The sequence below is a fragment of the Thermobia domestica genome, chromosome 17 (assembly GCF_964235325.1).
Source record: "Thermobia domestica chromosome 17, izTheDome1.hap1.1, whole genome shotgun sequence".
Lineage (NCBI taxonomy): Eukaryota > Metazoa > Arthropoda > Insecta > Zygentoma > Lepismatidae > Thermobia > Thermobia domestica.
The window spans coordinates 72,088,212-72,115,198 of NC_137470.1; the positions used below are offsets into that span (position 1 = coordinate 72,088,212).

The 26,987-nt window shown below is 36.3% G+C and overlaps 3 protein-coding genes across 3 annotated transcripts; 1 reads left to right on the forward strand and 2 right to left on the reverse strand.

Moving 5' to 3' along the window:
• Nucleotides 1-7,673: 7,673 nt before the first annotated feature.
• Nucleotides 7,674-8,132, reverse strand: LOC145674054 (uncharacterized). The gene has a single exon (XM_081743879.1). The coding sequence runs from the start codon at nt 8,130-8,132 to the stop codon at nt 7,674-7,676; it is 459 nt and encodes a 152-aa protein (XP_081600005.1).
• A 427-nt stretch (nt 8,133-8,559) lies between these two features.
• LOC145674055 (uncharacterized) lies at nt 8,560-9,105 on the reverse strand. The gene has a single exon (XM_081743880.1). It carries the CDS (start codon nt 9,103-9,105, stop codon nt 8,560-8,562), a length of 546 nt encoding a protein of 181 aa, XP_081600006.1.
• Nucleotides 9,106-15,886: 6,781 nt separating this feature from the next.
• On the forward strand, nt 15,887-16,303 carry LOC145674056 (uncharacterized). The gene has a single exon (XM_081743881.1). It carries the CDS (start codon nt 15,887-15,889, stop codon nt 16,301-16,303), a length of 417 nt encoding a protein of 138 aa, XP_081600007.1.
• The last annotated feature ends 10,684 nt before the right edge of the window (nt 16,304-26,987 follow it).

Sequence of the window (26,987 nt, forward strand, 5' to 3'; positions counted from 1 at the left end):
CACGTCTACAGGGTGGACAATTTATCTTGACCATCAGCTGTAACGGACAGAGTTGATATGTTTAAAACATGTTTAAAACGAGGGTTGTTGTTTTATTCAGTTTGTTTTAAACGTTTTAAACAAATTGTTTTAAACGTGTTTTTTTTTTCGATGCTGGTTGGACATGTTTAAAACAACTAAAATATCAGATTGAAGAAGTTAATTTAATTTTCTAACAAACAACCCATCCTCCGCAGGATTTGTGCATGAAGTAAATTACAAGCAGAGTTATATTCTTATTATAACAGCAATTACTGAACGAAATTCTGCTCATCAGTGTGCGTATAACTAAACCAACAGAAATTCAAGTGACGTATTTGAACATTTCTTAATTTCCAAGAATAACGGAAGTTAAACACACTATACACTATTCTAAGATCCAAATTCACAAATTCAAAACTTGGGTATTTTTTGATCACTATCATTTCCATAATAATGACAGTTCTCACGTCATAAGCTAGAAGAAATGCTCTGACAAATACAACTCATAGAAAAGAGCAGTGACTAGCCTACAAGGAGCAAATGACAGTTAAACTAAACAGTTTTCAAGATACATCTCTATCTGCAACATGGGTAGCTAATAATGATTAGTGTCTACAGCATAACAACACGATTAACTGTAGACACCCGCCAGGGATTTTAACAAAATGGTAGACTCTCACGTTCGAGGCTCTGGTGACCCCCTTAATTATCACAGAGTCATGAGTTATACACCATTGGAAAGCTTATAGGCCACAAATTCCAACGAGGTAACATTCGTGAAATTCCCGCCGTATTCGTAGAAAAAGAACAGACATAAAAAATCATTAAAAATATGAAAATATTGACCTCGCGGGGCCCTGGCAACCCTTGCAGACACTCTACGCTGACAAAATGATGTTAATGCGTAGGCCACATACTTGTGACAATAATATAAGAAATGGTAGCCATTGCTGCCATTGCGTAATGAATTCGTTTTATGTAGGAAATATTTTTTAAAAATATGCGCAGAAAAAACATTCATTGAATTAGACATTCTCTCTCCTCCCCCACTATATGCAAATCATTTTTGCTGCTCACATCATGTATACGAACAAGAATTATCCATCTAGACCACTTCAGTGAAATGTATCTTGTGTTATATGGGACCGTCCCGAAAATAAATGTAAATTAACCAAATTTAACCCCTCTTCCTCTATAAACAACAAGTACACATACAGGTTACTATCATGTAGGGGACTACTTCATTGCTTCACATACCAATTTTTATGGATGTACCACAAAAGGGGGAGGAATACCCGCCAAACCTAATGAAAAAAATTTGATGAAAAAAACTTCATCCTCCCTCTCTCGGCCGTACATACGTACCCCCTATATACATAAAATGCAACTGACGGAAAGCTTTATCCCTCAAAATACTTTGGTACCAAATCATCTTTCTAGCTTAATTAAGGACTGAGCAATTGATGTTTGTTGTAAAAATAAATGTAATTTAGGTCAAAAAACTTAAACTCCAAACATTGGCTAACTTTACCCCCTCCCTGCTCCCCCATATAAGCAAGAAGTACAAATACACGATATTACCATGTAGTAACCTACTTCATTGCTTCACGTAACAATTTTTATGAATCTATCCCCCAAGACGGAGAATGGCCCCCAAAAAACTGTTGAAAAAACAAAACAAAAAAGACGATATTTACCCTCCTCCCACATACATAAAATGCACACCAGCAAAGCTGCATCTTTTTAGGAATAAATTGGTACCAAAACCATCTTCCAGCCTTAATTTGAGGTTTAAGAATGAGCCATTGAGGTATAAAGCCATGACACAGCACTTGCGTCAATGGAAGTTTAAAGATTAAGAATGCAGACGACCAGTAGAACGTAACACAAAGAAACTAAACTAAAATTCTGTGAACGGAGATCGGGAAAATCCCGATTTCTTTCACCGGAATTGAACATTTGGGCGGGTTAAGATTAGGGAAGTTCCCGAAATTTGATCTAGCGGTTGAATATAGATGGCAAGCAGTACCTAAGAGTGTAAAAATGTAATATATATGCCTATTTAGATTATTGTTTTAAACAAAATAAACATTTTAAACGTTTTTTGTTTAAAACAAAGTACTTTGTTTTAAACGTTAAAAACGTTTTAAACAAAAAAAGCACGTTTTAAACAAAAAACTATTTTTGTTTTTTAAACGTTTTTTTTCAACCCTGGTAACGGACAAACCAAAAGAGAGAAAAGCGAAACTTTGCACTTTGGCGGATCCAGAACAGACTTCTGGGGGGGGGGGTTGTCATACTGCTACTTTTAAGGGCTCCAAACTTTGGGATGGATTTTATTTATATATATATATATATATATAATAAAAAAGTTTCCTGTTCTGGGGGGGGGGGGGCGGTGGGTTGTCATACTGCTACTTTTATGGGCTCCAAACTTTGGGATGGATTTTATTTGTAGGGCTATATATAAAGTAAGAAAGTGTCCTCTTCTGGGAAGGTGATTACCCCGATCGCCCCCCCTGACACGAAGCAAGTATAAGGAGGGGAACATCTATGTATGTATTAAACAGAAAGAACCAACAAGCAGTGCTGCCAACCCTATATATAGTTATATTTTTTCAAATGGCACTACGTCAGATTATTACATATTTCAAATCAACGTCTCAAATCTAAACTTAAAACATCCTAAGTTCGGAAGCCTCTAACGCAAACACAGCATAACGAAGATGCGCAGGATAATGTACATCGAAAATACTTTAATGTTGGATACCATGGTCATGGCATGACTTGTTTCGAATGAATAAGAACGAAGTTACCAGGGCTTGAAAATTTTATAATTTTTTGAAAGCCTTTATTTCGAAAAATGCTGAGATAAGTATCAATATTAGTTAATTTTATGGTTTGTAATGGATGTGTAAATTATTTTGCCGTTTACAGTACTTCGATATCTCAAATCGTTCCGGATATATGATAAACATTGCTGAAGTTTGCAACACTGCTTAAATCGTGTAATTGCAAGAACTTGTAATTCCAGCTAGTAAAAGCTATTGCTGTAATGTTATAGAAGAGAAGGTAGACAACAATCGTTTTAAATATTTTCCACAAATATGCCATTTTCAGCAGGACAGGATAGATAGGTGTAACGCAATCTTGTGAACACATTAACTATCGTAACTGGCATTGGATTTCAATGATACTTTGCTGATGCATTAAGTGCTTTAATACCGCGGTCCAGTCCGACGATGGATGTTGTGGGTGCAACGGGTAGCTAACCCCCTTACCATATAGACGTGGCTATGATCATAGAGCTAGAACAGCGTTTCCCAACCGGTGTGCCGCGAGGAAATCGGAACAAATTATTAATTCTATAGAAACCAAATTGCAAGACAGGGGGAAATGTATATTTGTATTTCACATTACTATGAACCTCTACTATAAATCTACAATTTTAAGTTTCATACTGTGTTACTTTTCTGTACATTTTTAATGTTGAAAAACGTATATATCATTGTCATGACCATTATTGCTTCTTTATTGTTGCAGACTATTTCGTAACTTGAAATTTTAACATATCATTCAATAAATTCAACAAAGAAAACATGCATACAAATTACCTACATTTGTGTTTTAAAAGTATAGGAGATTTGTTTATTTGTTCGTTATTTAGTGATCTTCCCTTTTAGTGAAAGGTTAGATACAGTTTTCGAAAGAGAAAGTGGATTTTTAAAAACCCGAGTCCTATATTTCATTGCAATTGTTTTCTATTTTAAAATTAGGATGAAAAATAAGCATAATGATTTACCACGGGGGAAATCAGTGATCCAGCTTTTTTCTCTGTAAGAAGGAGATCAGTAATCACATAAAATACCACAGTATTTTATATTTACAAATAATAATAGTAATTTGATATATATATATATATATATATATATATATATATATATATATATATATATATATATATGGATGAGCCGCGAGAATTCAAGTTACACCTGTAGTGTGCCGCAACTTGAAAAAGGTTGGGAAACGCTGAGCTAGAAAGATGGAACAAACGCCACTCGCAAGCTTTTGCACAACTGAACACAAACAAATGTGGACCTAATTGCTGAACCATGCGTAGTTTTTGATATCTGGCATGAAACATTTCAAAATGTTTAAAATTTTCCGGGCTATGACCATCGCTACGCACCTGCTTTCTTTGCATTTTTCACCATGTCCTTACTTTTTTCTGCATGTAATATCAGTAATGATTTTTTTTGCAATAGTTTATTTACATACAGAATTACTTTGTGGTCTAAGCAGCAATTTTTACCACTTTTCCGTTCTGAGATATTACGCCCAAACATGGCATCAAAATCAAAAACTTCAATTTTGGAACCCCATAAATCTACGGTGCCAGTAGTATCATAGCTGTGAATATTTCTACAGAATCTTGACATGCAATAGTATTCAGCACAAAACTTATGAACCCCCCACTTTACGCCATTCCAAAATAGAGCCCGTTTAAAAGTGTAATTTTCTGTACTTTTCTATTCATTTCATTTATTAGTTTGCAACCCTGCATATTTATTTAGAAGCAAGAGTATATATTCTCCGTGTACTTCAGTAACTCTAAACATTCGTTTCTGTTTGGTGATCGTCTGGTTTGAACGCCCTCAGCAACTGTAGTTTTCGTAAACGCTTGCAAATGCAAAAAATTGCACTCCACCGACAACAAAGATGGCCGTCATTCAGGAACACTTGTACGCAAATGCGCAAAAAAAATTGCGCGTATACTGTCTCACGATTTTTCGCATTTATTCCATTTTCCTTACGTTTATGAGTAAAATTCAGTTATTAGTATGTGGAGATGATAGAAAGCTATCCATCTAAGGAGATATTTCCAAAAAATATAATAAAATAATAAAGCTATAAGCAAAAAACAAAATTACGCTTGGTTTTGTGTATACTGGTAATCATGCTTTCGAGGGATTTTCAGTAGCAGTGCACGATTGCGAAGGGAAATTGACAAAGGCAGTGAACGAGGGGCGATAGGCGAAGGAAGGAACTGGAAAGTGGAGTAAAATATTGAATTTATTGGTTTAAACCTAGTGTCTAGATGGTTTGCCAAATATAAATTAGCTTCTGTAACTAAGATGTCGTACGAAAATATAGAATTAAACACAAAACCTCTTATCTTAAGGTTTGAAGCGATACGCACCATGGTTGTGAGCATTATTTGTTAAGAAAAAGAGACCAAACAAAACGTAGTCTCCGTGGTTAGGTGGATAGAGTGGCGGACTAGCTGTTATTTTATTATTTTGACACGAGATCGAATCCCATCCCATCTCATATATATATATATATATATATATATATATATATATATATGCAAAATATTATAGGAAGTGTATAATTTTGATGTTAATAAGAACCGAAACAACATAATAAGGAAATAACTTATTGATAGTATCCTTTAATTGACGTATTTATTCAGTATTAGAATATGTGTACTATTGGAAACAGCCAATACTTTCAGTTTATCGACTTGTATGTTACACCTCTCCTGCCCTTTCTTGAACCGCAGACAACTCACTTCGGATTTGTATGTCAGGAACAGGAAAAAGAACATACGCGACCTTGACAGTCTTTCCAGTCCTACACCTTGTTATATCGACCTGATGTCAAATTATCTTTTATGTGTGTGTATGCTTGTGTTTTAGAGTATTGACTTTCTCTGTTTTTTCATATACACAAGTCCAAGAATGCTTTCGTTGAGCGTAACTAAATTATATAGATTTACGTATGCGGAACACGAATATTTCCAAAAGTTAGCATGAATATCAACGATAATCATGCCATATTTCTACATTATATAGTAGCGTGAAAAACTGATATTAAAATGATATAACAAACAGGCATAATCTTTTTTTTCTTTCGTAAATCTTTAAATTTTGGGGATTACAAATTATCACCTTACGTGTCGTTGTATTCCTATTCGTTTTCACGTTCGAGCGACGAAAGAAGAAATAGTAGTGATAGTGATAAAGATCGAATTCGAGATTTCAATGAATTCAAGTTTCACTCCCCCACATATCGAAAAAGTTATTTTGATGTTTGTCCATCTGTTCGTCACGCTTTTACATGCAGGCCATATTGTCCGACGTATCTGGACCGATTTCTAGACATGAAGTTTTAATAAAATTTTATCGTTTCGAATTCTATATCCTCCGACACCTAAAAGTAAGGGTAGTTTACTGAAGGATGAAAATTTAAAATAATTAAATTGTCTCAAAAACAGCTGTAAAGATTTTGCTTATTTTTTTACAAATATATATTTTATTAATAACCCTTCACCGCAGTATGAATCATTGCTCTGAAAAAATACATAAGGTGTAATTTACTGTATGGAATGCGTTTTTTCGAACAATTTTCTCAATCACATTTCATAAATAAATGTAGCATTAATAACCTAAAAATATGACATAATTGGTTCGTCCTGTAAACATTCAGAAGGGGTAGTTTACTCTTAGTTTACTCTTCTCCGACGATTTTCTCATTAACGCCTGACGCAATTTTGTTCATATTTCATAAATAAATGTTACATAAATAACCTAACGATATGGTATAATTCCATCATCCTAAAAAGCTAGAAGTGGTATATTACTCTTCGGAGTAAGTTTTACCCTACGATTTTGTTGAGAACGATTCAGGCAATTTTGTTCGTATTTCATAAATAGCATAACTCGTTTGTCCTGAAAAGATATACAAGGGATATTTTATTCTTAGGGATGACTTTTTTGACGATTTTCTCAGAAATTACTCAGACGCTTCTGCTCATAGTTCACATACAATTATTTCCTTAATAATTCTAATATATGACAGAAGTTTCTATTGAAGCTTTCCTGGCGACGTATTGTGAACAGGTCTTCTCGGGCTAGCAGCCAGGTGAATACTGTTATATCTTGCGACGTTTCGAGGGCTGACATCGTCCCCATCTTCAGGCGAATATGATGGTGCAATGGAATGTATGGAATATATATATTCATGTATGTATGATTGGACTCTTCTGATTGGTGGTTGAAATGGCGGCTTCTGATTGGTGCTTGAAATGGCGGGATATGATTGGTGTCCATGTTTTACTCAGTTGGAATCCTGTGTCTCTGTTAAGGTTCGTTTTTTCTTGTATGATTGCAACGGCTTCTTTTATCCTCCTGCCCCAAACTCTTGAGCATTTTGCTATTATTTCGGCATCTGTGAACAAAATCTTGTGTTGCTGTTTGATGCTATGTTCAGCCAGTCCGGATTTTTCTGGTTGGTTTAGTCTGATGTAACTGTTGTGTTCTTTGCATCTGGCTTCAATGGTTCGTCCTGTTTGTCCAATATATGACTTACCACATTCACATTGGAATGCGGTAAACTCCAGGAGTTCGGAGGCCCAGGTCGTCTTTGGTTGATCGTATTAGTTTTTCTATTTTTGCTGGAGGCTTGTGTATTGTCCTGATGTTGTACCTGGCAAATAGTCTGCTGACCTTTCCAGAAGTGTTTCCGGTGTATGGGAGGCAGATTGTGTTCTTCCGTTCTTCATTCACAGTTTCTTCTGCACTTTTGTCCTTGTTGTCACTGTCCTTAGTTCTGGTCCTTTTCAGGGCCATATTTATATCTCGCATTGATTATCCATTTTGTAGCATGGCGCTGTGAAGGCGATTAAGTTCCTCTATTAAACAATCCTTGTCGGAGATGGAAAATGCTCTATGTGCTAAAGTGTTGAGAACTCCAAGCCGTTGAGCTTTGTGATGGAAACTGTTTGCGTTCAGATATAAATCTGTATGTGTTGGGTTCCTGTATACCCTGTGGCCTAGGCTGCCATCCGGTCTTCTGTATATCATGATGTCAAGAAATGGTAGATGTCCATCTTGTTCAACTTCCATTGTGAATTTAATATTCGGATGCTGGTTATTGAGATGCTGCAGGAATTCCTGTAAAGAGTTGCGTCCATGTGGCCAGATGGTGAAGGTGTCATCAACATATCTATAGAAATGTGTGGGTGCAAGTGGTGCTTTCTTCAGTGCTTCGTGTTCAAAGTGCTCCATATAAAAATTGGCTACTGCAGGTGAGAGTGGAGAACCCATGGCGACGCCGTCTGTTTGCTCATAGTACTGACCACGGTATAGGAAGAAGGTTGAAGTGAGAACATGTTGAAAGAGATCCAATATCTCAGGCGGGGAAGGGTTTCCCAAGAAGCAGTATTGTATCCTTGACCGGAACTGGTAAACAATGATACGACGTCGAAACTAACCGTAAGATCTTTGGAAGAGATCTTCATCGGCTTCGGGCTTTTTACAAACTCTGTTGAGTTTTTCACATGGTGTTCACACTTGCCCACGTATGGTTGGAGTAATGTTGTAAGATACTTGGCCAAAGAGTAGGTTGGGCTTCCTATTGCACTATTGGTCTCAGGGGTATCCCTGCTTTATGTATTTTTGGTAACCCATATAATCTTGGAGGTATGCTGCAGTGTGGTGTAAGTTGTTTGCGTGTTCCTTTGTCCAGTCCCGACTATTTTAGCAGTGAGGCTGTTCTTCTTTCTACTGCAGATGTTGGATCTCGTGACATGCTGTTATATGCTGGATCTCGAAGTAACTGTGAAATCTTCTCTTGATAGACATATTTGGGAAGAACTACAGTGATGTTTCCTTTGTCAGCTGGTAGAATAGTGATACTTGCGTCTTCTCTTAATGCTTTAAGTGTGATCCATTCGGCTTTGCTAATGTTTGGTCTGGGCATGACGGCTCTTTTCAGGACCACGCTGGCTTCCTGACGTATTTCTTCTGCTGTATCGTTGGGAAGATTGCTAACTGCTTGTTCTATGCTGGCAATGATGTCTATGGTCGGAATTTTCTTCGGTGTGATGGCAAAATTTAGCCCTTTCTTTAGTAAACTGGTAGTGTTTTCATCCAAAGGTACATTGGTGAGATTTACGACCGCTTTCTCAGCTTCGATTCCGTGTTTGGTTGGTGTGGATGGTCTTAGTCGGTTGAATTTCTTAATTTGTTCAGTCGTCCTTTTGGTGCGTGAGATATCGGCCAACGCTGTTGAAGACATGTCAATCCATTCCCAATCTATTGGTCAGAGACAGCCGGCTAGTTCTAGGCGAGTTGCTAGAAGCTGTCGGTCCGTACGGTCCAGCTGCTGACGGGTGAAATATATGCGTTCTCTTACAAGTGCCATACTTGTGTGTCTTAAGATTCTTGAAATTCTGGCAGACTTTAGAGGGAAGTGCAGTCTGGTAAAGATAGGTGACACTCCATTGTCTCTGCATCTCAAGAGGAAGGCTAAGTTGCTAAGGTGTATCGAAAGGTCGGCTGCTAAAATTGTATCCGTTGTTTTAGAAGATATGAATTTACTGCACAAAACTAACTAAGACAAGGTAGTAGATAAAAACAAAATCTGTACGAAACTAGCAAAAAAGAAAAAGAAAAACAGAAACTGTCTACAGTGTAAAGCTCCTAATTTTAAGGGTCTCTATTTTGATGGCCGAAAATACCAAACTATGGTTCTAATTGACAATTGCAGTAGGCAAAGCACTGAAGAATATGCGGATTATATCGATTTGACTGATTGGTCAGAAGTAAGAGTAACGAAACCTGCAATTTCGGCTAACGTATCAACAGAAGAACTAACCGAAATGATTGGAAAAAAGAGGAGGTTTCAGTTTGTCATGTTCTCCTTCCACACACAGGCTTTGGAGAGGTATCTAAAGGTAGTAACAGAATCTTCTTCAGAGGTATGCGGTAGTGTTGCACGAGACGGTTATATTCGCGCAAAACTGGAAGCACGAAAGTATCTACCAAGCTTCGGACATAAATCTCAATATTTTGTTCCAAGATTCAACTAAGGAGCTTTAAGTAAGAGGAGGATGGGTGGGAGGAACTCGCTGTGTAGCCACCTCCTCGTGGTGAGTTCTGGGCAGGTTAGGTGTTTGTTGGTCAAGTTTTCATCCTTACCTTATGTATTTGTGTCCGTACTATTATATCTACTAAACACCAGAGGAAGAGCTGCACATCAGATCAGAACATTCAAAATCCTGGGGTCAAGGTTAAAGTACTAGGAATCTTACCCAATTTTCTATACATAACATAACATAATGGTATATATTTTTTAAAAAAAACAAAATAACACTTTTCGGACCCGCAGGGCCTGGTGAAATATTTTTATCTGCCTCTGTTTTGGAGAAGAAGCACAGCATTATACAGCCTTTGGACGGTACTCAAACTTAATTTTCTGAAAACAAATATTTCACTAATATTTTCACTACTCACAACCATATTTTTTCATCATTAACGTTCTTTCGGGCTCCCGGGGCCCGGTTAAATATGTTTTTATCCGGCTCTGTTTTGGCGAGAAAACATGACATTATAAATTTTGCACGGTACTCAAACTTAACTTTCTAAAAAATGTATTTCAATAATATTTTCACTATTCACAACTATTTTTTAAAATAAACGTTCTTTAGGGCCTCCGGGGCCCGGTTAAAAAACTTTTATTCCAGCTCTGTTTCTGTGAAGAAACATAACAGTATACAACTTTTGCACGGTACTGAAACTTAACTTTCTAAAAATATATTTTAATAATATTTTCATTGCTGGCTACTTTTTTTTGAAATTAGCGTTCTTTCGGGCCCCCGGGGCCCGGTTAAATATCTTTTTATCCGGCTCTATTTTAGTGAAGAAACATAACATAATATTATACAACTTTTGCATGCTACTCAAATTTCACTTTCTAAAAAAAATTATTTCAATAATATTTTCACTACTCGCAACTATTTTTTTCAAAATTAACGTTTATTGGGGCCCGGTTAAATATATTTTAATCTGGCTCTATTTTGGTAAAGAAACATAATACAACATTTTACAACTTTTTGCAGGGTACTCAATCTTAATTTTCTAAAAAAAAATCTTTTCGGCCGTTTTCGGCCCACCCTATTGTACTCCAATGCGCAATAAAAATTGCGCATATACTGTAACTCACGGTTTTTCGCATTTATTCCATTTTCCTTGCGTTTATGGGTAAAATTCAGTTATTAGTATGTAGATATAATAGAAAGCAATCCATCTAAGGAGATATTTCCAAAAAAATATAATATAATAATAAAAATATAAGCAAGAAACTAAATTATGCTCGGTTTTGTGTATACTGGCAATCATGATTTATAGGGATTTTTTTTTCAGTAGCAGAGCACGATTGCGGAGGGAATTCAGTAGGGAAGTCGAGGAGTTGGATCAAGGAACTGGAAAGGGGAGTAAAATGTTGCATTTATGGGTTAAAACCTAGTGTGTAGATTGTCTGCCAAATATAAATTAGCTTCTGTAACCAAGATGTCGTACGGAAATATAGAAACAAAGAGGAAATCTCCTGTCTTGAGGTTGGAAGTGACATGCGCTAGGGATATTAGCATTTATTTGTTAAGGAAAAGAGAACAAGTAAAAAGTAGTTTCCGTGGTTAGGGGGGTAGCGTGGTAGATTAGTAGTTCTTACACTATTTTGACACTAGATCGAATCCCATCCCATCCTTTTTTTTACAAATTATAATTTTTATGTTAATAAGAACCGAAGCAATATAATAAGGACATAACTTATTGATATTTTGCTGTAATGTCGTATTTATCCAGTATTAGAGTGCTATTGGTAATAGCTATTGTTTTCAGTTCATGCTGTTGTATAGCTTCTCTCATCCTGTTTTCTTGGGGAAAGAACAATTTTGTCTCCAACAAAGTGTGAAGGATATATACGGACAGAAAAAGACATCTTAGTACCAAACGTGATTTATCGTGATGAAATGGACTAGTTTGGCATTATTTAAAAAAAAACTAAGTAAATTATTGAAGTTGGCTTCTCTTTAGCTTTTAGTTAAAAAAAATATTTTTTCTTTATAAGACTATACTTTATAAGCCAAGGTATGTGATAATACCCACAAATTTAGCTAGGGAGTGAAAGATAATTGTTTATACAACCATTTTACAGATTTAGGTGCGTGAAACACCAATACACCATGGTCTCGCTTATCTAACCTTCCTTTGTTCCACATACCGTATGATCCGACATATCATTGCAGATAGCACCAATCGGCAAGAATAACTGCAAGTTGTGGTCTTAATCTATTTTTCATGCCCTGGAGTCTATCGCCTAGCACGCCCGTCTACACCTTGACTCATATGTCTATCATTCAGTACAGACACGTATCCAGGTTTTCTATTCTGAGGGGGCCCAACACGAATCCTCGTAAGCACGTAATTCTAATATTTTAAAAATATCAATAATAATAATAATAATAATCAATACCAAGGATTATGAGATGTAAACCTATATTTACAAGATTCAAACGAGGAATTGAAATGATATAAGCTACCACCGGGAATTGAACTCGGATGTTACAAGTATAAGTCAAATATATACAGTTGCAATATTCAGCGGTACGGTTATTTGCTTTAAAAAGAGAAAACTATTAGTTATTATAGGAATATCGTTGGCAAAAAATAATAGTTTATAGTATCAACTGTACGAATTTCTTTTTTAAAAAACAAGAAAGAAGGGAGGAAAAGTTAATTTTGATTTTTCGTGCTAAGTAAATATAGTTTAACGTTTTGTTCAATATGGAAGCTATGCGAGTCATAAATTATTGTAGTATTTCAAGAACTAAACTGCAGTTTTCGAATAAATAATTAAATTGCATGAAGTTGTGATATTTACTGTTATCGTGTGGTATTTGCTTAAGAGAAAAGAAAACTAATAAATAGGTATTGTTTTATTTAGGATTTTTATATCTTCTTTAAAATAAAGATTGTTATTATACTAAGAAAATGTACAGAAAATGAAAGAATGTTAAGAATACTTAGGATAAAATAATTGAACGAACACAAACTCGGATATTTTCGTAGGTAAGTAAGTGGGTTTGATCAATATGATTATTATTTTCACAAAAAGTAAATAATCGCATTCATAAATATGCGTTGATGCTATACACTAAGAAAAAAGAGTAAGGGAAAACAAATGTATAACTATAAGACAGGTGAAATTTTTGAAGTTTAAAGCATTGTATTATATATTTCATAGCTAGCTATTTAGTTTACTATTATTGCTAGTATATGTAGGGGGGTTCTTTCTTGTTCTTTGTCATTACGAAAAGAAATCGTATAGTATGTATATATATTATAAGTATAGTATGTAACTATAAGATAAGTGTTCTTTTTGGAGTTTAATTTATATTTTCTGATAATAAAAATTCGTATTTCTTTATTTCCAGGAAAGATGATGCCAACCTCCCGTAGTGTTGCAATGACCAGTGTAGAATATTGTGAAGATAAAATAAGAAGAAGAGGAAACAAAAAAGTGTACTATATTTCTAGTGAGTGTCCAAACAATAAATTGATAAAAAGAAGAAGATGGCACACATGTGATGATTGTGTCAATGTGACGCTATTAGAACTTTATCAAAAGGAAAAAGAAAGAGAAAGTGTAGATAAAATGATTTTGGGGGTAAAATGGGATTTAGATGGTAAGTGTATGCGAAACAAATGTGAAATGATAAAAGAGGAAAAGGAAAAAGAAAACGAAGAAAAAGAAATGGTAAAGGTTGAGGTGATTTTTGGACTACCATAAAAAGCCGAAATGAAGAAAAATGAAAGAAAAATTGTAAATATTTGTGTATATATACATATATTAAAAATAAAAAGAATTAGATAAAATTTGATGTTTTACTTTAATAAATGTGAACCTTGTTTTGAATTGGTATATCTAAAAATATATGATTAGTTGTTTATGCTGGAAGAAGCAAGATGTGTTGTTGAGGTGTTTAAATTAATGTGGATACCAGTAACTTGTTTTAATGTGTGTGTGTTGCTCTTTACCTGTAAACTGAAATTCTAACTTGATGTTTTCAGCATTGAGGCTAAAGGAGAGAGAAACATTTAACATTATGATGGATACAAGTCACTTTTTAATATGTGTTGCAATTTTCCTGTAAACTGAAATTCTAATTTGTTGTTTTCAGCATTGAGCCTAAGGGAGACAAACATTTACCCTAAAGAAACAAAGACACAAATATTTACGATTCATAATAAGGTTTTAGGTGTATCGGACCATGCTGCACGTTTCCTTTTCCTTATAGGAAATACTACTTTTTCCTCTTCCGTATCAAAGGTATTTTTCCCTTGACGATGATGCTACTGGTGATGCTTTAGATCATCGTCTGATTTCCAAAATAGCAAACTATACGGTTAGAAATAGAAGGGTTTTTACAAGACTACGTTAGGTTTGTGATAGCTTTGGTATTTTTTATTCTAGTATTTATTTAAAATAACAGCCGAAAGAAACAATTAAATAAGAAATAACGTATTTGTTGATCTTTGAATAAGAAGAAGTTAAGAGAAAACTCTATGAAATAGAAACATAAAGGTTACCTACGCACACAATATGTTTGTACATCACAAAGTTCACTTGACGGGAGTCCGTACAGAACAGTTGAGGTATAATTCATGTTCATTCCTGTTGTAGTGCAGTCGCTTGGCACAAAAATATTTCTATTCTGGATACCAGTAAGAAACATTTATTAATTATAACATGTTGAATGAAAATCCGCCGGGACACAAAACCGATGATCACTGTCGGACAGAATTCAAGATGGCGTCCAAAATGGCGGCACAAACTGAAAATACTCCACTTTTGCCGTTCTTCGGGCCAGTTTATATTTTCATAGGCATGCTAAATTCAAATAACGCGCTTTTACAAATATTAAGGTAATAGATTTACAAATATAAAGAATTATGACATATTTACACCCATTTTAATGCAAAATTAAACATGCTCTTTACTGTAATAACAACGAAAAAATCGTTTTTAAAATTTTGAATGATTTTTTCAGACCTTATAAGTAAATCCAAAGGTATTATTGTAGTTAAGTGTTAACTATGTGTTTTTAAGTAATCTCATGTTGTAGAACACTTATATTATAGGTAATAAATATTTGATAGTTTGATATTTTCCCAATGTTTTGCTATTTAAAGGGATTGTTAGCAACTTCTTATTATTATTTTGTTCTTGCAGATTGAACTGAAATACCGAGATGTCTACAAAGAGAAAACTGGAATTAATCGAGTTTGATTCAGCAGTTCCGCCCAATCCGGAGGTTAAATGGGAACAATGTATAATCTGTCAGGAAGAAAATGAATCCCGTCTCGTAAATGCAACGGAAAGTGGTCTGAAATCACTTGGTGAAGACTTAATAGAATTCTCTAACCTTGGAGCTTTGCCGAAATCTGTTCCAATTGTTCAATTACGAGATAGTGGTGGTATTGTTCAAAATCTAGTGTCAAATTCAGCAAAATTTCATAAGTCATGTCGTACAAAATTTGACAAACAGGAACTTGAGGAAAAAGAGGCAGCAAACAATAGTTGAGTTACCTCCTGGGACATCTCAGGAAGTTAAAACAAGATCAAGTACACCAACTGTGGACATTAAAAATACATGTTTATTTTGTGGTGGAGCGGAAGAAGAAGACAAATTAGTATTTGCGCAAACACTGGAAGTTGGTTCAACAATCATGTTTTTAGCAAAGGAGGTTCAAGATGAGAAAATACTAATGAAATAATCTTCAACTGATTTAGTGGCACAGGAAGCAAAATACCATAAGCTGTGTTACGTGCGATTTAGGAACAAAGTTAGAAGTGAACTACGAAAAAAGGGACCCAAAAGTGAAAGTGATATTAACAGCTTTGTTTATGGTTCTGCGTTAGCTCAAATGGTAGAATATATTGAAGACATTTTTTGCTCAGTAATACTTCACCTGTATTTAAGTTAGCAACACTTACGAGTCAGATGGAATGGAAAATGCGCAATCTAGGAATTCCAAATGCACAAGTGAATCGGTCAAAACTAAAAGAGCAGCTAATATCTTTAATTCCAGGTTTGACTGCCACTAAGTCTGGAAGAGAAGTTCTGTTGTACTTTGAGGATGTAACTAGAGAGGCTATACGTGATGCCATTGCATATAATGCCATGAGTGATGGAATGTGTTTAGCGGATGCTGCTCAAATAGTTCGTAGAGATTTGTTCAATGAATATCCAAAATTTGAGGATTCGTTTGCAAAAGATTTTACTGCCAAAGAGTCAGTGAATGAAGCTCTACTATTGTTGTTACAAATGATCCTAGAAGAACCTGCACAAGATAAACAAGGAAAGACTAATAGAAAACCCCTACTATCTATTGCACAGTTAATACGTCTTAATGCTACCAAATCGAAATGAAAGCGCGATACTTGTAATACTAAACATCTTACAGAACGAGAAACACCACTACCCCTCTACATTGGTGTCAAATTGTATTCAAGTATAAGAACCAGAAATCTTATTGATCAACTCCATGCTCTTGGCTTATGTGTTTCTTATTACAGAGTTCAAACAGTTTTGTCAACAACAACAAATGTTACATGTAAAATGTATAACAATTTAGGAGGAGTAATTCCTGAATGCTTACATGAAAATTTTTTTACAACAGCAGTAATTGATAACATTGAATATAATCCTTCTTCTGTGACAGTTACGAACTCATTTCATGGCACAAGCATTACCTTGATACAGCATCCAGATAGCACGTTAACACAGAAAAAATATTTGCATATTGCAACTTCACAATGGAACAGTGAGGTAAAGAATGCGTTACCTTCTTCCTACATAACCGTATCCCCAATACGTTTTAACACAAAGTATTGTGAGATGCCACTCTCAACTGTTACACCACACCACAAGAAATAGAAGGTTCTAATTCCACCGATATAATAACTTGGTTAGAATCAGTCAAAGGAATTACTGACTTGTGACTTGTGAATTTTACTTGTGACCAGTGTGCGAATTAGATAATCTATATTGGGGGGGATATAATTAGGCCAAAGGACATAGTCTGAAGATTCAAATTTCAAAATGAGACAATAAATGCCAGTAGTATGGGCTGCACTTCAGGACACTTTTTGGCCCCTGGGTCCCTGCCTCAGGACCCATGGTCCCTGGCCCGGGGTCAATGACCTAGGGGTACCATGGCCCACCCCTAAAATTTGGCAGGGGTACATAGGACCACCCCCCAGGACCATGGTCCCTGGCCCGTGTCAATGACCTAGGGGTACTTAGGACCACCCCTCTAGATTTTGGCAGGGGTACATAGGACCACCCCCTTAAATTTTGGAAATTGCCAAATCTAAAAATTTGGTATGGTAGCCTAGGACCATAGTATGTACCTCTATTAGTATTGGGGGTCTATGTCGTTTCCTTTCATGGGTAAAAAATTGCCAAAAATTTAAATTTCGGAGGTTTTTGACCTAATTTATCCCCTTTGATGGGGTATTATTATCCTATATGGTTATATGAGCATATACAGGGGTTCATTACCTTTCATAAGACATGGGTATATTGGTGCACCCCTTTAAATTTTTGGGAGGTGTACCTTGGCCCATCCCTTAAATTTTGGAAATTGCCCAATTTAAACATTTTGGTATAATAGTATAGAACCCTAGTATGTATTACTATAAATTTGGGTGGTCCACTTCGTTCCCTTTTAGGGGTATAAAATTGCCAAATTTTAGTACAATCACATGTTTGGTTTTTTGGCTCATTTTATTCCCTTGTTATATAGTTATATGGATGTATACAGGTGTTTATTTCCTATTGTAAGACATAGGTACATTTGTGCACCCCTTTAAAAATTTGGCAGGGGTGCCTTGGCCCACCCCTTAAATTTGGAAATTGCCCAATTTAAACATTTGGTATAATAGTATAGAACCCTAATATAGATCACTATAAATTTCGGTGGTCTATTTCGTTCCCCTTTTAGGTGTATAAAATTGCCAAAATATAAACGTAAGCAATACGTTGTACCACGTGTTTGGTTTTGACCTAATTTATTTCCTTGGATGAGATCCTATTACCTTATATGGTTATATGGCCATGTATAGGAGTCCATTATCTATTATAAGACATAAGTACATTTGTGCACCCCCGGGAATGGTACCTTGGCCCGCCCCTTAAGTTTTAGAAATTGCCAAATTTAAAACATTTGGTATCATAGTACTGGACCCTAATATATATTACTACAAATTTGGGTGGTCCACCTCGTTCTTTTTAGGGGCCATTTTGTTCCGCTTTAGGGGTGAACATGGATACCTTGGAATCGTCCCAAGTTTGATTCTTGGAAATGAATTTAACGTCCCCGCGAAAACGGTGAGAAATGATAGGACGAAACATGAACTTACTTGACTGAGGATTGAAGCAGGGCCCTCATACACTAGAGACAAGCGCTAAGCGACCGTACACGTGTGTTGATTACTATGCAATGGTCCCGAGTTTGATTCTTGGTGCTAGTTTCAGGAAATGTTAACGTTCCCTTGAAACGATGAAATGAGAAAACATCATAAACTTACTTGCTTGCGGATTGAAGCAGAGACCTCACACATCAGGAAAAAAAACGCTGAGCCACCATGCCAACTTCAGTGCGAGCAGTTTTGCGTATGAAAAAAGAACGTGATCAGATTATGTTACATTACTACATATTTCTGCTCGTTGTTAAGCATAGAAGTTTGTTATTGTGAAATTGCAGAATCTGCTTTTACTACATCATCATTTTTCTCAGCTGACGGACTTTTAAAGCTCAACTTTACATTTATGTCAAAGACAGTTTCGTAACATATCGATGAGTGTTACATTTTTTCAATCAAGTTTAAGGAAAATGAATCACATTTTAGATGTGGTAATTTGAATGTCGTATTAAACTAACGAGTCAACGGTATGATGTCATGATCAAAATTGCGATACTAGATGTCGTAACGATTGATGTGTAAGGAGAAAAAACGTGAATAATGTCACAACCAATCAGATTGTTTCTTACATCACGTTTTGGCTCATGATACATGATGAAAGCTGTGTTTTCATTGGGTCTCCGTGATGTCATTGATTCATTTCCTCGTTTCTGATTGGCTGATAGTGTTGTCACTTTATAGTTGAACACGTTTTAGATCTAAATAAAATTCTTAATTTCATTTTCAAGTCCTACTTCCACGAAGATCTTGAATGAACGAAGGTGTACCTCTTGTGACAGCGTGACTTTACTCCGTTCCTTGAATTTGAGGTAAGTATCAACCGCGTTTCTTAATATCAATGGAGTGCTTTTGCATGAGGATAACATTGTTATGACTGTTTTTATTTTAGCATGAAATATTTAGCAAGAGGAAGAATAACCCTCACTTACTTGACCGGGAATCCCACACATTAGAAGTAGGAGCGAGAAATTTATTGATTTTGGTTTAGCGTCCCTTCAGTAGTGAGGCTAGGAGTACAGCTTAATGTTGAATTTGAGCGCATACTGGGTGTTGAACCGGGCCACATCCCACACATTAGAAGTAAGCACGAGAAATTTGTTGATTTTGGTTTTAGCGTCCCTTCAGTAGTGAGGCTAGGAGTACAGCTTAATGTTGAATCTGAGCGCATACTGGGTGTTGAACCCGGACCAGAGTTGCGTAACGCTAACCACTTAGCTCAGTTTCTGAAAGTTACGATTAACGTAAACAAAGAAACTACGCACGATTTTGTTCCCTACAACGTGAGACGTGGACTTGCAGTTTAATGTGGGATCTGATCTCCCGCCGAGAATCGAATTCGAGTCTTTCTTGCCTTAGCTCGAGAAAAGCAAGCGCATAAGATTTTGTTTTCGTTTCATGTTCGTTATACGTTTTAAAGTTCAGTGTCAGAGGAAAAATGCTTACTACAATGATTCTCTTAGCACGCTTAGAAAAACAATTTCATTCATTCTTTTTATCACTACAGAAAGTTAGGTCAGTTACATGTTGGTCCCGGGTTTGATTTCCAGTATGACGACAATAAAAATTTTAACAGTAAAACTATTTGAGATATGATAATGCTTTTAGGATTGATCGTGTAGTCATTTTGATAACGTAGTGATCTCTGAATTCAATTTTAATTCGTGCTTTTTTTTTCTCTTTTCGTTTTAGATATTTGTTTTCTTTGCCTATTCCTTTTCTGCTTACCTTATCTTTTTCCTATTTGAATATGGCTACTTCTGGCTTTACTGTCTTGCGAGAAATCAATAGACATTATCGGCGTTTTAATCTTGAAGGACGAATGCTGGAAATTCAAATTAATGCTCCGACCAGTGGCACCGATATTGTTGAATGGGTTCAGGCCTCCTTTCAACAGATGCTGGATTACTTATTGGAAAATGTCGACGAATTATCGATGGTTGGATTATCGATTTTATCTCATGATGAGAAGAACAAACCGTTTTATTTATCTTTTCGGTGTGCAAGTAATTTGACACTGGAGACTTTATGGGCTTCCTTTGATCGCATCCTTCAAAGTAACGATAGTTTTCTCATGAACGAACCGTTCATTGTACATTTTCATCATGTGGATGTGCCCCGTGGATTTGGGAGAATGCGTCGAGGTCTTTTATTAAACGACGAATTATTAAAGTGCAAGAAAGGCATTTTACGAGTGAAAAACACCGACAAGAAATTTTTGGCTTATGCGATTGTGATTGCTATTGGACTGAAGAAATATAAGGATACAAATAAAAAAGTTTACGATCAATATCGCAAACAGCGCAAGTGTGTTGTTCTCCCAGCCGTACATGAACTTTTATCCAGATCATCAGTGAATTTAGATCATGGAGGATCTGTGGAAGAATTGCGACAATTGCAACGTTACTTGATAAATTATAAACTTACCGTATACACCAGCTTTTCCGGAGAAGATATTCTGTATGAAGGGCCGGGTGGCGAAGACAAGATTCCAATCAATTTAATGTGCATCAATTCTCATTATGACATCATCACGTCATTAACGGCCGTTTTCTCTACTGTGTATTATTGTGTAGCATGCCACAAAAAATATGATCATCGTATTGCACACGTCAAGAACTGTTCGGCCATGTGTAAGAAATGTTTGCAGAAACCGCCATGCAGTAAGACCAATACGGAGAAGCAATGCCTAGAATGCAATCGTGAATTTTATGGTGAAACATGCTATACAAATCATTTGACTTTACCATATCATAAAGGCCAACCAATATGCAAGATGTAAAACAGTGTGCCAAATGTCTACGCATTTATTCGTTTGTCCATACAGGGGAAAGACAACATGATTGTACAGATTATTTTTGTAATGTGTGCCATAAACACGTTACGTCTACCCACCAATGTTACATGAAGCCTGATACGACTCAATTAAAACCTGGAGTTCCATCAGTGTTACATGCCAAGAAGGCTATGATTGTCTTCTATGATATCGAAGCCACACAGGATACTTTCTTCGATGAAGACACGTTCATTCATAAGCCCAATTTACTGGTGGCCCAACAAGTATGTTACAACTGTGTTCAAGATGAAGATATACATCATCCGTGTGAAGTTTGTGGACAGCGGGAACATATTTTTCAAGATGATCCGATCAATGCCTTTCTTGCATATTTACGTCAACCACGACCCAACATCAAACTTATTGTATCTTTGGCACATAACTGTAAGGGATATGATGGTCATTTTATTATTAAATCTTTAGTGGAAGAACATGAATTGAAACCTACTTTGATCTTGAACGGAGCAAAAATTTTAAGCATGAAAGTGAATCACTTATTGACTCCTTAAATTTCATGCCAATGGCTTTAAGTAAATTATCCAAGGCATTTCATTTACCAGCGACCAAGGGATATTTTCCACACTTTTTTAATACTGCTGCAAATCAAACGTATGTGGGAAAATTACCGGACATCCATTATTATGGTGCAGATGAAATGAAAGTGGATGAACGAGAAAAATTCATGACATGGTATAACGAACACCAGAACGATACGTTTGTTTTCCAAGAAGAATTGGTGAACTATTGTGTCCAGGACGTCAACGTACTTCGAATGGCTTGTATATCTTTCATGACCACTTTTGAACAAGAAACTCACGTCAATCCTTTCCTGGAGGCTATCACTTTGGCGAGTGCGTGCAATTTAGTATTTCGACGAAATTTCTTAAAACCCAATACTATTAGCATTCTCCCTGCACGAGGATATCGTCACAGAAACAATCAGTCACGGATTGCTTTGCAGTGGCTTGCCTACATGGAAGAAAAAGAGGGTCATTCAATTCTACATGCGGCCAAAGGTAAAGAAGTTTATGTTGCTGGTTTTCATCTGGAAGGCTACTACAAAGATCCCGACACTAAAGAGGAACACGTGTATGAATTTGAAGGCTGTAGATTCCATGGCTGTCCTCTATGTGTCTCTACAGGCCGTAATCAACCCATTTATGAGAACTCCGAAGAAACGATGAACTATCGCTACGAGAGAACACAGCGTAAAATCAAATTATTACGATCCATGGGATATAAAGTACATGAAATGTGGGAATGTGAATTTCGTCAAGTGTTAAAATTCAATCCAGCATTGGCCTCTTCTTTAAGCACACATCCTTATACTAATAAGACGCCATTAAATCCAAGAGACAGCTTCTATGGTGGCCGTGTTAATGCCATTAAATTGTATCACGTCGCAAATGAAAATGAAGGCGAAGAAATAAAATTCTAGGATATCGTTTCCCTGTATCCTTATGTGAATAAATGTGGACGGTATCCAATAGGGCATCCACGAATATATCTACAGGGAGATCCAGAAATGCCGGCCATTCAAGATGTCAACGGATTGGTCAAGTTGAAGATTTTGCCTAGCAGAAATGTGTTTCATCCAGTGCTGCCATTTCGCTCAAATAAGAAGTTGTTGTTTCCACTTTGTGCTGCCTGTGCCACAGCATTAAATCAAGATTCTGAATGTACACATTTGGACAGTGAACGAAGTCTAACAGGAACGTGGGTGTCCTATGAAATTCAAAAAGCCATTGAACTTGGGTATCAAGTCATTGAAATTTACGAAATTTGGGATTACGACATCACCGTATATGATCCAGAAACCAAGACTGGCGGATTATTCAGCGAATACATTAACACATTTTTGAAATCGAAGCTGGAAGCTTCTGGATGGCCTGCCAATTGCGTCACCGAAGAAGAAAAGCAGCAGTATATTCAAGTGGTACAACAACGTGAAGGCATAACTTTGGATGCTGCAAATATAATTACAAATTCAGCACGTCGTAGTCTTGCAAAACTCTGTTTGAATGCCTTCTGGGGATGACTCGCTATAAGAGACAATTTCAGCCAAACGACCATCATTAACGACCCCAAAGAACTGTATCAGAAATTAACTGCTCCAGATATAAAAGTCAATCAAATTTTACCTGTTAATGATTCGTTGTTATACCTTTATTGGCAGTATAAAGATGATGTTCCAGTACAAAATCACAATGCTAATGTTGTCCTTGGAGCATTTACAACGTGTCAAGCTCGTCTGGAACTTTACAAATATTTAGAATTGCTGCAAGAAAGAGTACTATATTTCGATACAGATTCCGTGATATTCACGCAGCGACCATCACAGCCCACAATAGAACCAGAAGTATTTCTTGGTTCAATGTCAAATGAACTGGAATCAATTGGACCAAAAGCATACATTAAAAAATTCGTGTCTGGTGGCCCAAAACAGTACGCCTTGGAAATCTACAACCCCGACACGAAATCAACCAGTTATGTATGCAAAATTCGTGGGTTTACACTCAATTATACTGCAAGTCAAAAGTTAAATTTTAATAGTCTGGAGCAAATGATCATAAATCAATCGAGTGAGAAAATCTCCATTAGCACGCCGCACAAAATTTACAGAACCCACGATCATCATCTTGTCACAAAACCTGAAGAAAAGAAGTACAGTTTCAACTATAAAAAACGCCGATTAATACCAGACACATACGAGACATTGCCTTATGGGTATAAAAAAGCCAGAACAGAATAACAGCCATATTTTTCCCTAATCCCACCAACATCACCTTTCAAAGATGGCAAAGAATCAAGACGGTGCACGGGACATGCTTCAACGATGCACGAACGGAGACAAACTCAGATGACATCACCTTGCAGAAACCAGTGGAGAAAAAAAAAGGAATTCAGGTACGTCACATTTGCTTTTCTTTTCTCACCTCATTCTCTCTTGATCAGTTATTCGATGTTAATAATCTGTTTTTCTTCTTTCACAGGAAACAAAATAAATATTATCATGCATATTCATATGTTTTATTTTCTCTTTACAGAATTTGTACCCGTCATGGACACGTCTTCCTTTGAAGAAAAACGAAATTCTGTATTCTGTTTTACATGCTAAAAATAAATGTACAAAAACATGATTCTGTTTTATTTCACATCCTAAAATCAAATTCTTTTCCTGTACTGCGATTTCAATTTCTTTTTTCTGAATCAGTTTACCGATAAATAAAAATCTTTTATGAAAAAAAAATCAAACTAAATTTTTGTTTCAGAACTTTTTTTTTCGTGTACGAAATAAAAAATTTTGTGTATAAAATAAAATTCTGTTTCAGAAAATTTTTTGTGTACGAAACAAAAAACTGATTCAGAAAATTTTTGTGTACGAAAAAAAAATGTTTTCAGAAAATTATTTGTGTACGAAAACAAAATTCTGTTTCAGAAATTTTTTGTGTACAAAACAAAACTGTTTCAGAAAAATTTTTTATGTACAATCAAAATTCTGTTTCAGAAAAAAATTTTGTGTACAAAACAAAAATCAGTTTTTCGTCACGAAACTGCTCCGACTAAATGAATCGATTCATTCTGATAGTGTTGGCAACACTGGAAAAATCTCGGTAAGTATCGCTCAGACACTGAGTTACAGCGAACACAACTAGATTCGAACCAACATCCTTAAATGTCTGATTCATCTCTAAATACAGCCAACTAAACAATAAGATTATGTGTATACGTTTAATGCCAATGCTTAGCACTGAGTCAGCAAAGGTTTTTTCTTCAAGGTCAAAGTCGCACACGAAGTAAAAAGATGACAACACAGATCTTCTATCTTTCTATTTGAAACATAAACCTAGTGTAAACTGCTCGCACTGAAATGTGTAATGTAACATAATCTGTTCGTCTTCTTTTCATACGCGAAACTGTTCGTACTGAATGGAGTACGGCGGCTCAGCGCTTGTCTCTAACAAGTGAGGTTCCTGCTTCAATCCACAATGAAGTAAGTTCATGTTTCCTCCTATCATTTCTCATCATCGTTTCAAGGGGACGTTAACATTTCCTGAAACTAGCACCAAGAATCAAACTCGGGACCATTGCATAGTAATCAACACACGTGTACGATGGCTCAGCGCTTGTCTCTACTGTATGAGGTCCCTGCTTCAATCCTCAGTCAAGTAAGTTCATGTTTCGTCCTATCATTTCTCACCGTTTTCGCGGGAACGTTAAATTCAACATTTCCAAGCATCAAACTCGGGACGATTCCAAGGTATCCATGTTCACCCCTAAAGCGGAACAAAATGGCCCCTAAAAAGAACGAGGTGGACCACCCAAATTTGTAGTAATATATATTAGGGTCCAGTACTATGATACCAAATGTTTAAATTTGGCAATTTCTAAAACTTAAGGGGCGGGCCAAGGTACCATTCCCGGGGGTGCACAAATGTACTTATGTCTTATGATAGATAATGGACTCCTATACATGGCCATATAACCATATAAGGTAATAGGATCTCATCCAAGGAAATAAATTAGGTCAAAACCAAACACGTGGTACAACGTATTGCTTACGTTTATATTTTGGCAATTTTATACACCTAAAAGGGGAACGAAATAGACCACCGAAATTTATAGTGATCTATATTAGGGTTCTATACTATTATACCAAAATGTTTAAATTGGGCAATTTCCAAATTTAAGGGGTGGGCCAAGGCACCCCTGCCAAATTTTTAAAGGGGTGCACAAATGTACCTATGTCTTACAATAGGAAATAAACACCTGTATACATCCATATAACTATATAAGGTAATAGGACATCATCCAAGGGAATAAAATGAGCCAAAAAACCAAACATGTGGTTGTACTAAAATTTGGCAATTTTGTACCCCTAAAAGGGAACGAAGTGGACCACCCAAATTTATAGTAATACATACTAGGGTTCTATACTATTATACCAAAATGTTTAAATTGGGCAATTTCCAAAATTTAAGGGATGGCCCAAGGCACCCCTGCCAAAATTTTTAAAGGGGTGCACAAATGTACCTATATCTTACAATAGGAAATGAACACCTGTATACATCCATATAACTATATAAGGTAATAGGACCTCATCCAAGGGAATAAAATGAGCCAAAAACCAAACATGTGGTTGTACTAAAATTTGGCAATTTTGTACACCTGAAAGGGAACGAAGTGGACCACCCAAATTTATAGTAATACATACTATGGTTCTATACTATTGTACCAAAATGTTTAAATTGGGCAATTTCCAAAATTGAAGGGGTGGGCCAAGGTACACCTCCCAAAAATTTAAAGGGGTGCACCAATATACCCATGTCTTATGAAAGGTAATGAACCCCTGTATATGCTCATATAACCATATAGGATAATAATACCCCATCAAAGGGGATAAATTAGATCAAAAACCTCCGAAATTTAAATTTTTTGGCAATTTTTTACCCATGAAAGGAAACGACATAGACCCCCAATACTAATAGAGGTACATACTATGGTCCTAGGCTACCACACCAAATTTTTAGATTTGGCAATTTCCAAAATTTAAGGGGGGGGTTCCTATGTACCCCTGCCAAATTCTAGAGGGGGTGGTCCTAAGTACCCCTAGGTCATTGACCCGGGCCAATGACCATGGGTCCTGGGGGTGGTCCTATGTACCCCTGCCAAATTTTAGGGGGTGGGCCATGGTACCCCTAGGTCATTGACCCCGGGCCAGGGACCATGGGTCCTGAGGCAGGGACCCAGGGGCCAAAAAGTGTCCTAAAGTGACGCGATTACTACTATGCCT

What these genes read in the sequence shown, in the direction of transcription:
- LOC145674054 (XM_081743879.1), bottom strand. Translation starts at nt 8,132, where the DNA reads ATGGGTTCTCCACTCTCACCTGCAGTAGCCAATTTTTATATGGAGCAC.
- LOC145674055 (XM_081743880.1), bottom strand. Translation starts at nt 9,105, where the DNA reads ATGTCTTCAACAGCGTTGGCCGATATCTCACGCACCAAAAGGACGACT.
- LOC145674056 (XM_081743881.1), top strand. Translation starts at nt 15,887, where the DNA reads ATGCGCAATCTAGGAATTCCAAATGCACAAGTGAATCGGTCAAAACTA.